The sequence below is a fragment of the Pongo abelii genome, chromosome 3 (assembly GCF_028885655.2).
Source record: "Pongo abelii isolate AG06213 chromosome 3, NHGRI_mPonAbe1-v2.0_pri, whole genome shotgun sequence".
Taxonomy (NCBI): Eukaryota; Metazoa; Chordata; class Mammalia; order Primates; family Hominidae; genus Pongo; species Pongo abelii.
The window spans coordinates 24494757-24515007 of NC_071988.2; the positions used below are offsets into that span (position 1 = coordinate 24494757).

General features: G+C 38.1%; 1 protein-coding gene across 3 annotated transcripts in view; it reads left to right on the forward strand.

The window, feature by feature from the left end:
- The window catches only part of ANAPC4 (anaphase promoting complex subunit 4), a 41989-nt gene that overhangs the window by 707 nt on the left and 21031 nt on the right, over positions 1–20251 (forward strand). For all 3 annotated transcript variants that reach the window (XM_024245542.3, XM_054553224.2, NM_001132202.2), the window contains 14 exon segments: positions 2555–2660; positions 5460–5592; positions 10765–10839; positions 10982–11008; positions 11103–11147; positions 12409–12493; positions 13180–13284; positions 14604–14687; positions 16082–16168; positions 16588–16652; positions 16948–16990; positions 17105–17181; positions 18935–19035; positions 19119–19170. In XM_024245542.3, coding sequence (XP_024101310.1) covers positions 2555–2660; positions 5460–5592; positions 10765–10839; positions 10982–11008; positions 11103–11147; positions 12409–12493; positions 13180–13284; positions 14604–14687; positions 16082–16168; positions 16588–16652; positions 16948–16990; positions 17105–17181; positions 18935–19035; positions 19119–19170 — 1085 coding nt within the window.

The window sequence follows — 20251 nt, forward strand, 5'->3', positions numbered from 1 at the left end:
CACGCAATCCTGCTTCCCCAAGTCTTCTTCACTCATTGGTTTATTAGTTAAATGAACTTTTAAAAAAAGCCCACGATGTGCCACTCATGAGCTAGACGTAGTGGTAGATCCAGGGACCCTGCCCTAAGTTTGCTTACAGTTTTAATAGCAGAAGGAAGAGTTATTGTCACACTTCAGCTGCAAATGTGCATGCATGTAGCTGCCACACAGGATATATTTAAGAATCTGGCGTCTCTTGTCCACGTTTTATACTACGGGTTGGATAACCACCTTCCACTAAAAATACCTTTAAATTGGACAAGGAAGGGATGCATTGGATTCCAGACAGAACGTGCATGAGTGTTACCAGCATTTCTTGTTCACATGAAACTTCATCGAGTATAAACCAGTTGCACCCAACTTTCTGCTAAGAGTTATTATCTGCCAGCCATTTTGTAAGGAAACCTTCACCTGTGCATCTTTCCGCCTCTGGCTTGAGAGTTATCTGGCCATGTGAGAGTTGTATAGAGCCAAATTTGGAAACTAGGTGATAAGGAAATCTTAGCACCCTGCAGACTACAGCACCATGTTAGCTACCGTGATCCAGTCGCCAGGGTATTGATGTCTAATTTTTCAGGGCCCTCCATGAAATCCAGCTAGTCTCCCTCCGCTGCCGGGATGCTTTGAAACTCTGTTGTGGCTCTAGAGAGCAGCAGGTGGTACAGTCACAGAAGTAGGAGGGAAAGTAGACAGGAGGCACATCCGTGCAATCAGATGAGTAGGCGTGATAGAGGGCACTGTTACATCATTTTCTCAGTGAAGGAAGAAGCAAGGGCATTGTCTATGGGTGAAGATGGAGAAGAATATATTGGAAGTTTGAGGAGAAAGAAGAGGTATGAAAAAGCTAACAAGGCAGGTGGACTTGGGAAATCTAATAGGATTGCCAGTCAGTGTTAAGACCCACACGAGATCGGTGTTATTATTTGAGAGACACTGGTTGAATGAGGTTGTATGTGTCTCTCTCCGTTCTGTTTGGCTGTGTGGTTGCAGGCATGGTTGGGTTTAACCAGGACTGTCGTTTTGCAAGTATGACAAAGCAAGAGAAAGATGAAAGAGAGTTGAAGTTATGTGCAAGGGGAGTGATTGTGTTTCTGAACTTTGGGTTCTAACCTGATGAAGGAGGGAAGTGAAGGCATGTGTGGGGAGAGGGACAGTGAATAGGTGGTAGAATCAATAGACTGTATCCTGGTGAGGTCAAAGAATTGGAGTTGAGTGTTGTAGAGATGACCTGGAAAGAGGGGCGGTGGGCGGAAAGTGGGAAGTTTGAAATGGAGATTTTGGTGGCCCTGCAGTTGTTGGTAATGACCAGGCCGGAGGTGTGACCCTGGGAGTGGCTGAGTGCAGTAGAAGATGTGATCACTGGAGGAGAGGTAATTGAGAGCTGAAAAGCCAGGACATCATAGCTCTTGAAATCACCAAAAATGAGGATGAGTGTGTTGTTAGAAGGCATGAGCGAGCCAGGTATCCAGATCTTCAAGGAATGAGGGAAATAGCCTAGGGGTCTGTAGAGGACTGCAATTAAGACGGATAGCGGGTGGTATGGTCTGATTGCATGTGATTCAAAGTTAGGAGATTTTCAAGAAGAGAAGAAATGGCATCAAGCATCAAGGAAGACACCTACTTCATCTCCTAGCCCAAGAGTAGCAGTACAGGGGCTGTGGGATACAAAATGGCCACCACCTAGCAAGGCTGCAGGGAAGCATTGTCCTCAATGAGAGGCACATTTCAGAGAAAAGTATGAAGATACTAATTTCATGATGACAGCTGACAATGAGCTGCAGAAAGCACAGAGGAAGGGTTTCAGAAGTAAGGAATGGCAGGAATGGTTTCAGAAAAGAGAGGGTCAAGTCCAGGGGATGATGTAACCAGGAGTGAAGGGTGCTGTGAGCTGTGCGATAAGGCAGGGTCATGGTGGCTAAGCTGAGTGTGGAGATGGGGAGGGATCTTGGAGGAGCATGTGCAGTGGTGAGGCCTTTTCTTCCTTACTGTCAATGGTTGTATAGAAGCTGCAACAGGGGCAGTTGTAGAGCTCTTGGGCAACATTTTGACCTTCCAAGGTGGGAATTTACTGATGTGGAAATGGAGATTTAGAATGGTTAAGTGATATGTCTAAGATCCATGGCTAGTGAGTGACACAGCTGAAACTAGGTGCCACATGGACTAATTCCAAACTTAGTATAATTTGACTGTATTACAGCTAGCTACCTTTTTAGTGGTGTTTATGTTCTTTTATTTCTTTTTTGGTTGTCACCTTGGACAGCCGCCTTCATTATAAAAGGTAAGTCGTCCGTTGACATAACAGATTAGGTAGAGGGTTAAATTTTAGACCTTGTTTCACCCATTTATTTTAAAATACCTTGTGTTCATTCAGACACTGTTGTCTTTTTCTGTTCTTCTGATAGCTAAGTATACATGAGAGATGGTCATTTAAAAAAATTTTTAGTAGGGATCTAGGTTTATTTTATTTTTGGAAATGGATTTTTAATTTCCTGTCATTATATCTGCTTTGTCTTAGGTTTTACTTCATCGACTGGCAAGTTTTCATCGAGTTTGGAGTTTTCCACCAAATGAAAATACAGGAAAGGAGGTGACGTGTTTGGCGTGGAGACCAGATGGCAAACGTAATGATAATATTACAAAAAATATATTTTTATTTTCACAAAGTGTATTCTGTAAAGCCCATTTTCAGAAAGGATTTATTGTTCTTAGTATACATTAGAATTATAAATATCAATTTGGGAACTTTTTAAAAAAAAATGCCTTAAAATATTTTTATAGAACTCAGATTAATTCTGCTATCTTGTTTCTTGGCAAAGATATCTCTTAAATAAAGTCCGGCTTCTTGGCAAAGATAACTCCGAAGTGAAATCTGATGGAATATACACAATGTTTTGGTTTTGTTCTTTCCATTGTCATCTTGTCCTGTATTATTTGGCCCAAGCACCACTTGCCACTCGCCAGTGAGTTAGTTCAAAGCCATCATGGCCTTTTTCTTTCACAATATATTTTAGCATGAAATGTGTGGCTCATATTCCCTTGGTGCGTGTGCGTTTGCCTCACCTGGGGAACTGTCAGCTTTGACCCCATACCTTCCATTTCTGTGTGTGATCTTTCTTCTGGTACCCTCTTATGTTATAGCCTGTTATGGCTTTGGTGACTGAACTCTCCTTTTCCATGTAATATTTTTACAATGACAGTCCGTATCGGAACTGTTGTACACATACAGTCAGTACAGTAAAATGCTGTAAACCCTGCAGGTTAAAGTTCGTTTGTATCATTGGTACTTTAAGAAAAAAGTGAATTGTTTTTGTAAAATATGTGTTATTCTTTGCTTAATTTTTCTGTAGATAAATATAAAGTATTTAAAAATTTTATTGGTGCTTTAAGAAAAAAAGTGAATTGTTTTTGTAACAAATGTGCTCCTCATTGCTTTTTTTTTTTTTTTTTTTTTTTTTTCCAGACAGTGTCTCACTCTGTCGCCCAGGCTGGAGTGCAGTGCAGTGGTGCGATCTCGGCTCACTGCAACCTTGGGCTCACTGAAACCTTCACCTCCTGGGTTCAAGCAATTCTCCTCTCTCAGCCTTCTGAGTAACTGAGACTACAGGCATGCACCTTCATCCCTGGCTAATTTTTGTGTTTTTTGGTAGAGAAAAGGTTTCACTGTGTTGGCTGGGCTGGTCTTGAACTCCTGGCCTCAAGTGATTCGCCCACCTTGGCCTACTGCAGTGTGGGGATTACAGGTGTGAACCACTGCACATGGCCCTCATTGCTTAATTTTGTCCCTAGATAAATATAAATAAGTATTTAAAAATTCCCTAGGTGGGGCGCGGTGGCTCACGCCTGTAATCCCAGCACTTTGGGAGGCCGAGGCAGGTGGATTATGAGGTCAGGAGTTCAAGACCAGCCTGGCCAATATGGTGAAACCCCATCTCTACTAAAAATACAAAAATTAGCCAGGCGTGGTGGCGGGCACCTGTAATCCCAGCTTTTTGGGAGGCTGAGGCAGAGAATTGCTTGAACCCAGGAGGTGGAGTTTGCAGTGAGCCAAGATCGCACCACTGCACTCCATCGTGGGCTACAAGAGTAAGACTCTGTCTCAAAAAAAAAAAAAAATTCCCTGAAAGCAGATCACTTAGAGATGACAATTGTTTCTGTTTTGGTGAACATCTTTTCCAGTATTTCCTGATAAAATACATACATGTAGAGATCTGTATATAATTTTATCAAAAGACGGTTATTTGGTACATGCCATTTTGTTGTATAGCTTTTTCTTTTTTTCCCCCCACTCACTTTTTCCCACGTCAGTGTGGATAGATTGACCACATTAATGTTAATTGCCTACTAACCCACTATATTTATATATTGTAATTTACTAAACCTGTTCCCCCTTGGTGGATATTTAGATGGTTTTCAGTTTTTGGCTTTGATAAGCAATGCTGTGTAAACATTCTGAACACTGGGAAGAACTTTGCCAGTAGCTCCTTAGATTAACTCCCAAAATGGAATTTCCGGGAATGTCTTAAACATTCTGTGCTCATTCTGTAGTCATTTTGCTTGGAGTATATGTAGAATATGTGTAAGATTAGAGGGCTTTATAAGTAAAGTTGTGAGATCTTACACTAAATCCTTCAAAAGCATGGAATCTCAAAGATAAATCATAAAAGTGCGTTAAAATGTTTTTAAGTAGTTGTATTATTCATTTTTAAAAAGTCTCATGTTTTTGGACAGTAAAATATGTTTTTTGTTAGATAATGATCATTTCAAGTTTGTTTTAAATTGTTTTTAAGAAAGAAGGCTGGGATTGGTTTACATGTGGCGGAGTTGCATGTGATGGTGATATGCAGTGAAACTCACTGCCCTCTTTTTGGAAATTCTTAAATTCTTAAATTGAACGTTAGGAAGAAATAATGACTTGTGTGGAGAAACCATACTAGAAAATTCAGCCGCACTCAAAGGAAGATTTTATGTGTGTTAAATGGCCTCATTTCCCACCATGGTTTAGAAATATAAAAGAGGAATAAAAAGCATCCCAAGAAGAAAGCAGATGGAATCACTGCCTACCTTTTAGACATGTGATAAGATATAATTGTTTATTTGTTGAAGCCTCTTTTGTATTTTCTGCTTGACAACAGGGTTTCAGTCTGGAAACTTTGATGTGTAAGATGTTAAGTGTGATACGTGAGAAAGTAGTAGATCTCCTATAAGGTTTGAGCACTTGAAAGTAAGCTTAGATAGTAGTGTAACTACAATTTATGCAAATATTTCTTTTTTTAGTTTTTAAAATATTGAAGGATGTTTAAGTCAAAAATTGCCATGATGAAGATGCACTTAAAAGAGTAAAACTGGGCAATAAGTGAAATACCCATTTATTTTTCTCAAATGTTACACTAATTTATTCTGATTGCCTTTTCTTGTTTTAGTTTTGGCCTTTGCTCTTGCTGATACCAAGAAAATTGTTTTGTGTGATGTAGAAAAACCTGAGAGCTTACACTCTTTTTCTGTGGAGGCTCCAGTTTCCTGTATGCATTGGATGGAAGTGACAGTAGAAAGCAGGTAATTAGAAAAACTTATGTAGTCATAGGATATTCATAAGATTTTTATTTTTTGAAATGGAAACTTTAGGAGTATCTGAGTATTGAGTGTATGTGCATTGCATTTAAATTTTGGTTTCAGTTTATCAAGATGAAATTTTTTAATGCTTGCTTAGATTTTTTTCTTTCTGATAAACATCTTTAGGCATACATCAGAGATATGGGCTTGGTTCCAGACCACTGCAATAAAGTGAACATTGCAATAAAAGCAAGTCATTTGAATTTCTTGGTTTCTCAGTGCATATAAAAGTTAATGTTTATACTATGCTATAGTACATTTAAATGTGCAATGACATCATGTCTAAAAAAATTAAGTATGTACCTTAATTAAAATATACTTTATTGCTAAAAAATGCTAACGATCATCTGAGCTTTTAGTGAGTTGTGATCTCAGTGAAAGTGGAGGATTTTGCCTTGGTGCTGATAGCTGCTGACTGATCAGGGTGGTGGCAGCCAAAGGTCAAGGTGGCTGTGGCAATTTCTTAACATCAACAACCGTGGAATTTGTCACATCAGTTGACTCTTTCTTTCAGGAAAGATTTTTCTGTAGCATGAGATGCTGTTTGATAGCATTTTACCCAAGGTAGAACTTCTTTCAAAATTAGAGTCACCTCTCTCCAACTCTACTGCTGCTTTATCAACTAAGTTTGTGGAATATTCTAAATCCTTTGTCATTTCAACGTTGCTCATAGCATGTTTATCAGGACTAAATTCCATCTCAACAAAGGACTTTCTTTGCTCATCCCTAAGAAGCAACTCCTTATCCGTCCAAGTTTTGTTATGAGATTGCAGCAGTTCAGTCCCATCTTCAGCCTCCACTTCTAATTCTAGTTCTCTTGCTGTTTCCCCCAGATCTGCAGTTTCTTCCTCCAGTGAAGTCCTGAACCCCTCAAAGTCATCCATGAGGGTTGGAATCAATTTCTTCCAAACTCCTCTTATTGTTGATATTTTGACTTCTTCCCATGAATTGTGAATGTTCTTAATGACATCCAGAATGGTGAATGCTTTCTAGAAGGTTTTCAATTTGCTTTGCCCAGATCCATCACAGCGATCAATATCTGTGTCAGCTCTAGCTTTATGAAATGTTTTTCTGAAATAATAAGACTTGAAAGGTGGCCAGGCATGGCAGCTCATGTCTGTAATCCCAGCACTTTGGGAGGCCAAGGTGGGCAGATCACTTGAGCTCAGGAGTTCAAGACGAGCCTGGGCAACATGGTGAAACCCTGTCTTAAAAATTAGCCAGGTGTGGTAGCTATAGTTGCAGCTGCTCAGGAGGCTGAGGTGGGAGGATCCACCTGACTCTGAGGAGGTTGAGGCTGCAGTGAGCCATAAGTGGACCACTGCACTCCAACCTGGGTGACAGAGTGACCTGTCTCAAAAAAAAAAAAAAAAAGACAGTTGAAATTACCACTTGACTCATGTGATGCAGAATGGATTTTTGTGTTAACAGGCATGAAAACAACATTAATCTTATATATCTCTGTCAGAGTTCTTGGGTGACCAGTCATGAATGAGCAGTAATATTTTGAAAGGAACCTTTTTTCAGAGCAGTAGGCCTCAACAGTGGATTAAAACATTTAGTGAACCATGCTGTAAACAGATATGCTGTCATCTAGGCTTTGTTGTTCCATTTATAGAACACAGATGGGATAGATTTAGCATAATTGTTAAGGGCTGTAGGATTTTCAGAACAGTAAATGAGTTTTGGATTCAACTTAAAGTTACCAGCTATGTTAACCCCTAACAAGAGAATCAGCTTATCCTTTGAAGGTTTGAAGCCAGACATTGACTCCTCTCTAGCTATGAAGGTCCTAGATGGTGCTATATTTCACTGGCTTTAAAATACAAACATATCTATATATATATATATCTATATGTATATATGTTTTAATAAATAAATAGAAAATCCTCGATGGCATCTTCCAATAAAGGCTGTTCTCCATTGAAAATCTGTTGTTGAGTGTAACCACTTTCTTCAGTGATTTAGCTGGTTGTTCTGTATAACTTGTTGTAGCTTCCTCTCAGCACTTTCATAGAATTGAAGAGAGTTGGGGCCTTACTCTAGGTTAGGCTTTGGCTTAACAGAATGTTGTGGCTGGTTTGATCATCTGTCCAGATCACTAAAACTTTCTCCATATCAGCAGTAAGGCTGTTTCACATTTTTATTATTTTTGTATTTACTGTAGTAGCACTTTTAATTTCCTTTACGAACTTTTCCTTTGAATTCACAACTTGGAGGACTGGCAAAAGAAGCCTAGCTTTTGGCCTAATCTTGGTTTTCGACGTGCCTTCCTCTCTAAGCCTAATCACTTCTGGCTTTTGATTTAAAGTGAGACAGTTGAACACTTAGAGGTCATTGTAGGGATATTAACTGGTCTGGTTTCAATATTGTTGTGTCTCAAGGAATAGGGAGGCCTGTGCAAAAGAAGGGAGAGAGGGAATGGCCAGTAAATAGACCAGTCAGAACACTCACATTTCTCCATTTTTTAAAATTTATTTTTATTTATTTATTATTTATTTTTGAGATGGAGTTTCGCTCTTATTGCCCAGGCTGGAGTGCAGTGGCGCCATCTTGGCTCACCACAACCTCCACCTCCCAGGTTCAAGTGATTCTCCTGCCTCAGCCTCGAGAGTAGCTGGAATCACAGGCAAGCGCCACCACGCTCAGCTAATTTTGTATTTTTAGTAGAGATGGGGTTTCTCCGTGTTGGTCAGACTGGTCTTGAACTCCCGACCTCAGGTAATCTGCCCGCTTCGGCCTCCCAAAGTGCTGGGATTACAGGCATAAGCCTCAGCGCCTGGCCTTATTTATTTCTTTTTTGAGACAGTTATCATTCTGTCACCCAGGCCAGGGTGCAGTCGTGCAATCTTGGCTCACTGTAGCCTCTGTGTGCAGGGTTCAAGTGATTCTCCTGCCTCAGCCTCCCGAGTAACTGGAATTACAGGTGTGTGCCACCATGCCCAGCTAATTTTTATATTTTTAGTAGAGACAGGGTTTCACCGTGTTGGCCAGGCTGGTCTTGAACTCCTCTCAAGTGATTTGCCCTCCTCGGCCTCCCAAAGCTCTGGGATTACAGGCGTGAGCCACCACACCCAGCCGAAGCTCACTATTTTATATGGCCATGGTTTGTGGCACCCCCAAAACAATTACAATAGTAACATCAAAGATTACTGACCTCAAATCACCATAACAAATACTACAATAATGAAAAAAATTGCAATATTGCAAATATTGTAAATATTTCAAAATGTGACACAGAAGTACAATGTGAGCACATGGCTGCTGGAAAAAGGACTCTAATAGACTTGCTTGGCTGATAGACTTGCTTGACACAGGGTTGCCACAGACTTTTAATTTGTGAAAAATGCAGTATCTGGGAAGCAGGATGAAGGGAAGCACAATTGAAGGAGATATGCCTATATTTTCTTGTTGAAGCAGTAAACCTGAATAGCTAAGAGTTTTCTCCTCTTTCTAGTAATTTCATACTCCAAAAATAGTTACTGAGGCACAAAAAACAAAGCTCCAGACAAGATAAATGGTGAAATGGAAAACAACCTCAATTTGCCAATCAATAATTTTAAAGTTTTATTAACTAATACATATATTAATTTCCATTTCATGATTTATATCATCTGGAACTTTTTTTGTGTGTCTCAGTAAGTATTCTTAGAGTATGAAAAGTGCTAAGTTGAGCATTCTGTTCTAATGCTGGACAGGTTTTTTCTTTGTCCATGGTCCCGATAGTTTCCTTGTTTCATAAAAATAATTCTGCCTTGGTGTATATAGTCAAGTAATACACCAGGGTTGCAGTGAAGAAGGCTGGAGGAATCAGTGGGTTTGGCTAATACTGAAAACAAAAATTGTTTTTCTTTTTTAGGGAAATATGATAATTTTCTTTCCATTAACTTTTCGTTTCTAATTAAGTTATACTAAGTTAATATCAAATGAATTTGTAAATCCTGAATATTAATTGCTAGCTTTCCTAAGGGAAGCCTGAAAGAATTGGATGACAAGGGTTTGACCTGGGGTTTGAAATTCACTGTAGATAAACCAGAGTGATAAATCCATTATCAGATAATGAAGGATTACAAATCGTTATGTGAATTTGTAGAATGTTAGAGGGTCAGAGCATATCATGTAATTCCTATTCCAGCCCAGTTATCTGCTATGTATATTCCCAACATACTTTCTACTAACAGTTTAGAAATGTTATGTGGAGATTCCAGGGTCTCTCAAGACAGCTCCTTTTTGTTAAAGTAGGAAAAAATACTTGCTAAATCACCACTTTTTTACTTGCTCACTCATTTATTTCCAACCTTATTTAGAGTTAGAATTGAGAAGGAAAAGGGGGTAAATAAGACTGTTTCAAAAGGCATGGTGTAGTCTCAAATACCTGTTGGATTGTCAAATCCACAATTGTATATGTCATAGAACCAATAATTAAATCACACAGTAAGCCATGCATAGTGGTTCATGCCTATAATCCTAGCACTTTGGGAGGCTGAGGCAGGAGGATTGCCTGAGACCAGGAATTTCAGACCAGTCTGGGCAACATAGTGAGACCCCCATCTCTACAAAAAAATAAAAAATATTAGCTGAGTGTGGTGGCTTGCACCTGTAGTCCCAGCTACTCAGGAGGCTGGGGCAGGATAATGGCTTTAGCTCAGAAGGTGAAGGCTGCAGTGAACCATGATCACACCACTGCACTCTGGCCTGGGTGAGACCCTGTCTTATAAATAAAAGATAGTGTAATTGCAGTGTTCTTTAAAATTACTCTTAGTAGTCATATGTGTAGTGTGAGTTCTTAAATGAGGGTTAAGAAATAATAAATTTTCAGTATCTGAGTACGTATGAATGCATTTCATATGCTAAGAAAAGTGTTTATTAATGTCGTTTCTTTAAATGTAACGTGTGCAGGCTGATTTTTTTTTCCCCTAAAATAATAAAGAAATTCCTACTTTTCAATTTCTCATTTGGGACTGTTAAACTGACTACAACTGTATAGTATTTGTGGCATCTGTTTACTTGATAATGTTGTAAAACTGGGTATCTTTTTTAAAAATTAGCATTTTTAATGGTAAGAGAAGTAAAATCTTTGTTGTTTTTATAATGCTTTTATTTTTTCCTTTTTAGTGTTCTCACATCATTTTATAATGCTGAGGATGAATCAAATCTTCTCTTACCTAAACTACCTACACTGCCAAAAAAGTATGTATCACTGGTTTCTTTGAAATTAATCTTGCAGATTTCTCTTTCTTCTGCTTTTAACACTATGACAATTTTCTCACGCATTTTAAAATATGTATTTTTACTAAGAGTATTTTTTACCTTAATCTCTGTTTCCTTCTAGCTATAGCAGCACCTCAAAAATATTTAGGTAAGATACTCCTTTTCTTGTTTTCAAGTAAGATAATCTGTTATTATTTGGAAGACAGAATTGAAAGATGACCCAATTTATTTTTATATTTTAGTGAAGAGAATTCTGATGAAATTATTAAGCTCTTGGGAGACGTCAGGTAAATCTTACAGATAAATAAGTCTAATTTCTTAAAGTTATTTCATGTTTGAGGCAGTTTTCAGAAGCTTTAAGAGCAAATCCTTTATTTGCCATTTTATTTCATTGTTTTTTGTTTTTGTTTTCTTTTTGAGATAGAGTCTCTGTCACCCAGGCTGGAGTGCAGTGGCGCGATATTGGCTCACTACAACCTCTACTTCCTGGGCACAAGCGATTCTCGTGTCTCAGCCTCCGAGTAGCTGGGACTACAGGCACGTGACACCACACCCAGCTAATTTTTGTTTTTTGCTTTTTTTTTTTGAGACGGAGTCTCGCTCTGTTGCCAGGCTGGAGTGCAGTGGCGCAGTCTTGGCTCACTGCAACCTCTGCCTTCCTGGTTCAAGTGATTCTTCTGCCTCAGCGTCCCGAGTAGAGTAGCTGGGACTACAGGCGCCCACCACCAGGCCTTTCTAATTTTTGTATTTTTAGTAGGGATGGGGTTTCACCATGTTGGCCAGGATGGTCTTGATCTCTTGACCTCGTGATCCACCTGCCTTGGCCTCCAAAAGTACTGGGATTACAGGCATGAGCCACTGCGCCTGGCCTAATTTTTGTATTTTTAGTAGAGATGCGGTTTCACCATGTTGGCCAGGCTGGTCTCAGAATCCCGACCTCAGATGATCCACCTGCCTTGGCCTCCCAAAGTGTTGGGCTTACAGGCATGAGCCACCGCACCTGGCCTTATCGTTGACATTAATACCTTCAAACAACATATAGACCTTAATATCTATTATTGTTTTTATTGTGTGGCCTTTCGTTTTATCAAGTTTTAATAATAATATGATGTACATATGTTTATTTTAATAAGTAAAAGGATATAAGTACTAGAGTTTCTAAAATTTTAAGTATTCATGTTTTTTAAGCCCATTTAATATATTTAGCATCATAACCATGATAAAACTGATGGCACTTTGTATTAGTTGGTAAAAGGATTGTTTTGTTATTGAGAGTGTATAAATATAGTTGTTATTAAAATAATGTATTCTTATTTTACTGTAAGCTGATTTTTTTTAGGCTAGAGGAAATTTATGTTCTTTGAAAAAAGGAATAAGCCTGATGTGATTGAGTATTGAGTGTTAGTGGATTTGATGTTTCACTTCCCTCTGCAGGGGAGCTTTAGCATGTAGATGATATGAAAGCAGTAATAATTTATATCTCACTTTAAGAATGCAATCATCTGTGTTGTTGATTGGTTCTCAGCTTGTTGCATTATTTTTAATTAGGCTTAATATTCTTGTCCTTGGAGGAAGCTCTGGATTTATTGAGCTTTATGCTTATGGAATGTTTAAAATTGCTCGAGTCACAGGGGTAAGATTTCTTTAACATTTTCTCTTTCTAAATTATTTCTCTTAGAATATACTAGGTACTTATGGAAAAAGAATAAAACACTAGGTTTTTTTTCAGTTTTGGTTTTTGGAATTATTCTTAAATGTTCAGAGAATAATTTTCTTACTAAGATAAAATAATTGTGATATGTCTATAAAGATTGGGAGCTATTTGTGGAATTAGTCAAGTTTTTTTTTTCTTTAACAGAAAGATTAGTATGATACACTTGATTACGATTTAATGTTTTTCTAGTGTGAGATGTAAAAGAGCTTCAATTTGTGATAGGAATGTAAATCTTCAGAAGCATTCTTAAGTCCAGTACTGACTGTACTATAGTTGCTACGTCTCAGTCTTCTCCATAGCTTTTTCATCTGACTCTTACCACTCCCAAAAGGGGTAGAAAATATTGTAGGCTCTGTGGAATATGTTGGTTCTGCAGCACTTGATTTGAGACTTGGGTAGGGGTGAGGGAACCAGGTTATTTGTGGACTTGTAACTAGAAAGGTCCATGCAGGCAGACACCTACCTTCATCTGCTACATGTGTGTGGCTGGAGCTGGGAATACATGTTTCTGCTTTTTAAAGCTCTGAGTTTTTGCTTTCTGCATGATAATCAGATTCAACCTAGCAGTGATACTAAATATACTAAGGGGTTTGACTCTTCTACAGATTGCTGGTACTTGTCTTGCATTATGTTTATCAAGTGATTTGAAATCATTATCAGTGGTCACAGAAGTCTCTACCAATGGTGCTTCAGAAGTTTCATACTTTCAGGTGAGTATTGGAACTTGATAACAGTAGAGAGTAAATATGTATTTAACAGGTTTTATATAGGTTTTTATCCACATCTCACTGTATTGTAATGATCATTAAAATAATGCAAAAAAATCGACTTGGAATTTCTACATCCTAATATATTGAGTGTTATTATAGTGAATACCATATTATTCTCCCCATGCTCCAATACAGTTTTCATAAAAAGTGTTTTGATGGTCTATTAATGACCATATTAATTTGTTGCTATTCCAGTTTGACTTTGTACCAAGTGTTTGCTTAGGACTCTGTCCCTGACAATAATGAAGGTTAATATTTATTGATTGTTTAATATGTGCCATATACTGAATGCTTCAGAACAATTGATTTGAATCTTCACAGCATCGTAATAGGCAGATACTGTTATTATCCCCATTTTATAGGTAAGTACATGGACACACAAATACTTCAGAACTTGCTTGATGTCACAGGATGGGAAAGTGATGCTAGACAATCTGGTTCCATAATCTGTGCTCTTAACTAGCACATTGCATCTTGTGTAAAATGATCGCTTAATATTGGGAAAATGCTTTATTGCGTGCTGTCTGCATTATAGATTAAGGAAGCTAACTGGGCTCCCATAGAGTATTTAGATCATAGCCTTGCCAAGAAATCGAAAATTTTCATCTTAAATATCCCAGCCACTTAAGTATGTGTGAACTCTCAAACAAAAGTAGAACAAAAAAGACGCAAGATGCAATGTGTGTGATGCCTTCCAACATTCTCTTTGTATTCCGAGCATCAGAGAACTCTTGGCTTACTGTTTACTATGGTAATGGTTGTTCATATTTGCTCATCATCTTAAGGTTATGTGAAACTATGATCACCAGGATTGCATTCGGGTTATAATAAAATGATTCACTACTATTGTGAAGTTGGTAACAGATCATTTTTAATGACAAATTTATTGAGATACAATTCATATACCATTGATAGATATTTTCCCAATATTTATCAGTAGTCTTTAATTCCTTATACTTCCTTTAAGTTTTTACATATATTTGTGATTTAAACATTTCTTTGTAATACTGTTTCAAAATAGGTTATATTACATTTATTCTATCTACACAGAAGGGGTTGATGACCCAGAGAGAGTGATTTGTGTATGGTTATGTGTAGGTTAGGAAATCCTAAGACTATGTGCTGTTAGTTTCCAAACCATTCTGCTCAAAGAGGGCACAATTCTGACATACACTCTTTAAATTCCTACACTCTTTAAATTACAGACTTTGCAGCAAGTGCATCTGATGATGACTCACTTTACTCTTTTGATTTTACAGCTTGAAACCAATCTGTTGTATTCTTTCTTACCTGAAGTAACTCGGATGGCCAGAAAGTTTACTCATATTTCAGCTCTGTTACAGGTATTTATTTAGAGCTTGTTTTATGTGAATATTTATTATCGGCTTCTAAAGTTCTGTAAATAAAAAACTTCAAAATTTTGTTTTGTAAAGCTATCTGAAGTAGAGGTGTCTAGTCTGATAATCTTATAAGGTCCATTAAAGCGGGAAAAGGACATTTAATTGAGAACCTACTTCCACTGCACGCTATTTTCCACCTCCAAGAGTTTAAATCTTTTAAAATACTCCCATAAATAAAATACCATTTACATTATAAAGTATTGTGGGAAAAACAGTCTTCACATGAGTTTACATTTGTTCATCATAAACCCACCCCAAATTACCTCCCAATTCTGTAGGTTGGTGATTTAGGCTGAGCTTAGCCAAGATGTTTGGGTGACCTGGGGAAGGTTCAGCTGATCTTGACTAGACTTCGTCATGCCAGCTGATATGTGTCCCTTGGCTGTGATTCCTTGTCTCTACTCCACATCCTTCATACTCCAGCAAGCCAGCACAGGCTTGTCCACATGGCGGTGGTAACAGGGCATCGAGGGTGCAAGTGGAAGTGTACAAAGACTTTTCAGGCCCTGGAGTCAACAGTGTTATTTCTGCTGCATTCTGTTAGTCAAAGCGAGACTCAAGGGCTGAAGAAATTGACTGCATCTGACTGGAGGGGCTACAAAAAATTGTGGCCTTGTTTTTCATTCTACCACAGTCATTAATTTATTTGATATTAAAGATTTCTAGAGATCAGTATCTTTTTAAGGATCCTATTTGAAAATTGAATAGTTTACCAAACCAGTATTTTGACAGTTAGTGTAGATAAGACATATCTTATATAAAAAGCTTGGAGATATTTGTTTCACCAGATAAAAACCTAATTTAAGAATGTTTTATTATGAAATTCTAAGAATCAATGGAATGTTTCATAGTTAAGTGATGACCAAGCTGTAGTCTTTTTCTCCATCTTAACTGAGTTAAAAGAGTGATTGAGGCTGGGCACAGTAGCACACACCTATGATCCCAGCACTTTGGGAGGCTGAGGCAGGTGGATCACTTGAGGCCTGGAGTCCAACACCAGCCTGGCCAACATGGTAAAGCCCCGTCTCTACTAAAAATACAAAAATTAGCTGGGCATGGTGACGCGCGCATATGATACCAGCTACTTGGGAGGCTGAGGCAGGAGAATTGCTTGAACCTGGGAGGTAGAGGTTGCAGTGAGCCAAGATGGCGTCACTGCACTCCAGCCTGGATGACAGAGCAAGACTCTGTCTCGATAAATAAATAATAAAAATAAAACAGTGATTGAAAGTAAATTCTAGATTTATTTGAGACACTTGATCATAAGCACATATTATTTAGATAGCAAGTTGGTTTAAATATTTTTTACCATTTCCATTTTTCTTTTTTGCTAATAGTATATAAATTTGTCACTAACATGTATGTGTGAAGCATGGGAAGAAATACTAATGCAGATGGATTCTCGTCTCACCAAGTTTGTGCAGGTAAAGCAGCTGAAGTTTCCTATGTAGAGAGTTAAAGAATGCATGATGTATGTCTTTACCTTGAGGTACATGAGAAAAATCAGTTTGTTTCATAAAAGGCTAAGATCATGATTTCTTTCAAATGGCTTCATCTAACTTCAAACTGCTTCCTCAGATTTGCAAAAAGGGCTCTTTTCCCATTGGTACAACTTAAGTGGGGACAGGATTGTGAAGTGGAGCTGGCGGGGCTTTGGCAATAGGGTCGGGTGTTACAACAGCTGATTGGCTATCTTCTAGTCACTGATGTTCAGATGATCACTTTATGGATTTGATGGAAGTCTAAGGCAAGGAAACGGAGTCATGCTCCTATAATTTTGAATAAATATGCTTATAATTTAAGAAATACATATATCACAATTTTTTTTTTCACTTTTTTCTAGGAAAAGAACACAACCACATCAGTGCAAGATGAGTTCATGCACTTGCTATTATGGGGGAAAGCAAGGTAATAAACTCAGATTAGGTGCTCCTGTTTTTGCTTCTTTTTTAACAGTAATTATTTATTTGAAAAGTAGTTTATAGTCATAGTATGTGATTTTTTAATTGATACATAATATTTTAATTGATACATAATGTGTTACATATTTATGGGGTATATGTGATGTTACATGCGTAGAATTTTTTGTTGGGCTATTTCTTTATTTTGTTTCTTGTTTGTGCTTCGAAATTTAAAAGTTGTAAGTGATGCATTCAGATTTCCAATAGAGAAGTGACAAAAAATACTTTGTTTTTCATTGTAGTGCTGAACTTCAGACTCTCTTGATGAATCAGTTAACAGTAAAGGTGCAGTTAATGTATCTATGTATTCAAATGGCTATGAACACATTCTTAATTTTTTTTTCGAGTGGCATATAATATCCTGATTGTATGCTAAATATATTTTCCTTTTTTAATTAGGGCTTGAAAAAGCTTGGCCAGTCTATAGAGTCATCATACTCCAGTATACAAAAATTGGTCATAAGTCACTTACAGAGGTATGAAGGTGACGTAGAATTTTTTGGTGTTGTATCCACACATACCTGACATTGGCCTTCTTTCTGCCGCCTTCTCTTCATCTGGCATTCTCTTTTTAAGCCTTTTCTAGCTAAAATTGTTGCATGGCATTTGAGAAGAATCTTCCTATACCCAAGATTGAAAGAGTCAATAATAATTCTGCTTTATGAAGTAATTTTCCAACATCTTTTCACCAGGCTAGACTCTATCTGGGGTTTTTTCTTAATCAGCTAAGCATGAAGTATATTTTGAAATAAGGCATATATCCCTTTTTTGAGCAGTGAGATTAACATTTTACAGTTTACCAAGAATATTGCATATTTATTTAATATCTTGGCAAGGTGTTGGTGATTTTACACAAGAGGATACAGAAGTTCAGAATCGGTTATATGGCTGGCCCAAAGTTACTAAGTGTTGGAGCCAACACTTCATCCTAGATTTTCAAATCTCATGCTTTTTCTATCCATAGCTACTTCATTGAAGCAGTTTACAAGTGGATGCTGAGTGTTTGATTTATTTTGTTTGGTTTTTGGTTTTTGTTTTTTCGAGATGGAGTCTTGCCCAGGCTGGAGTGCAGTGATATGATCTCGGCTCACTGCAACCTCCGCCTCCCGGGTTCAAGCGATTCTCCTGCCTCAGCCTCTCAAGTAGCTGGAAGTACAGACGCGAACCACTATGCCTGGCTAATTTTTGTATTTTTAGTAGAGACGGGGTTTCACCATGTTGGCCAGACTGGTCTCAAGCTCCTGACCGCAAGTGATCCACCTGCCTCGGCCTCCCAAAGTGCTGGGATTACAGGCATGAACCACCACACCTAGTGGTGTTTGGTTTAAATTTTGGTATATTCCTTTATGCTGAGTCCCTGGCCCTAACTACATCACCCCTCCCTTGGACCACTGTAGCACCCTCTGAACTAGTTGGGCTCTTTCAGTACACACTGTCCTTTGAATGTATTTTCCCCAGTGGAGCTAAACATATTTCTCTCTTAAAAACTTCTAATGCCTTCCCTTAGAATGGAGACCTTTGTGTGGCCTTTAGCATACCTGCCTCTCTGCCTCGCCCACACTGGTGGCCATTTAGTTTCTCCAACTTGACATTTTGTCTCCCGCCTAGGGCTTTTGTATATTCCTCTTGTCCCAACTTGTTCTTCACATGCATTCTTCAGCTCTCAGCTCATTCATTCCTTCAGAAAAGCCTTTCTGAATCCCAGATAAGCTCAGGTTCTTCTGTTATACCTGCACCCCATGTGTTTCCTTCAAGGCATTTATAGTAGTTGGAATGGTATACTGTATGACTGTGTGATCATAACTGTCTTCCCTGTTATACTGTCAATGCCATGAGACCCTTTGATTGTGTTCACCGTTATGTCCCCAGTATGTAGCATGGTACCTCACCCAAAGTGGGAACTTAAGAAATATTTATTGAACATTGACTGTGTAGTAGTTGGGTGAACAAGATGGCTATATGACTGTCTTAAAAGGGTCAGGACTAACTGTGGAACACAATTTGATCATCTTACAAAATTTGATCTTGTCATTTGTTTATCTCTGTAGTCACATTGACCAGATGGTTCTGCTGCAGTTTTTAGGAACAGTTTTGAGAAATAATTATTTCTCATGGAAAGAAAATGAAAGTTACTTTCAGTTTTTATTTCTGAAAATTTAGAAATATTCAGGCAAGGTAGTCGCTTGATGATCGTCATGATACTAATTTATTTCTGCTCTGTTTGGATAGTGGCTCGGAGTCTTTATTATACCATTTGAGTGAATTGAAAGGATTGGCTTCATGGAAGCAAAAATATGAACCTCTTGGACTAGATGCTGCAGGAATCGAAGGTAGTGATTTAATTTCTCAGTGAAATACATTAAACACAGTTTACTTATTTGACAAATGACGTTTATTTATTTTTTCCCTTTAGAAGCTATAACTGCTGTGGGTTCTTTTATACTCAAGGCAAATGAACTTCTTCAGTAAGTATTGGGAGTACCTGGAATCACTGACCTAAGAATATGTCACTTTTGACCTAAATAAGAACCTAGTAAGCTGTTATGAGTCTCTTAAAATCAGTTTTTAAATTTTCATCACAATTATGCCTTTATGTGGTTCCGACAAGCCAGCAGCACAGAGATTTTATAAAGTAAAGCTGTATTTTCCTGTCCTGGTCATCCTTACCGCAGGTCTTCTCCCCAGAGGGAATCATTTTAACTCTTTAACTACTTTTATTTTTAGTTCTTCTATGGGTTACCTCCGTATTTCTAAACTGTATGACTATGCCACATTTCTTTTGTCAATTTTTAGAAATTATTCTGTTTGTTTTGTTTTTCTTAGACTGTTTGGCTTGATTGTCCTATTGCATTGTCTGTCTTTTCTGCATCCTTCCGTCCTTTCCCTTCTGAAGGGTGGTATAGTACTTCTGGAGTCCCCTGTTCCAGATGCCTTCTTTAGCCTCCCACCCCTCTGCTTCAGCCTGTGGTCCAGTTCTTCTGCATGGCTACCACCCGGGCATTTTCTTCATTACTCTCCTGGGTTAGACCCAGAACTGCCAGGATTGCCTTTGTTTCTTGGCTTATTTAATCATTTTGCTGGAAAACATCCTCTAGTAACTTTCTCAAAAAGCAGACATAGAAGGTAAACTTTATCTCCTTTTGTGTTTTTTCTCCTACTCTCACACTTAATTGACAGCTGGGTTTAGGATTCCCTGAGGGTTATTGAACTTCAAAAGCAGAGTTCCACAGGATTCTGTGCTTTTCGTTGCTGATGGAAGGTCTGGTGCTTCTCATTCTTAGCCCTTTATAGTTGTTTTTTTTTTTTCCTTTTGAAAAAGCTGTGAAAGCATTACTCTTTATTCTTGATATGTTGAAATTTCATAACAGTGTTTTTAGGTGTGGGCCTTTTAATTCATTGTGCTATAATAAGCCATTTTAACCTGAATTCTTTTGTATCATTCTTTTAATAATTTCCTCCTCCCTCTTTTATTTACTTTATTATTATTTATTTATTTTTGTGATGGGGTCTCTCTATGTTGCCCGGGCTGGACTTGAGCTCCTGGGC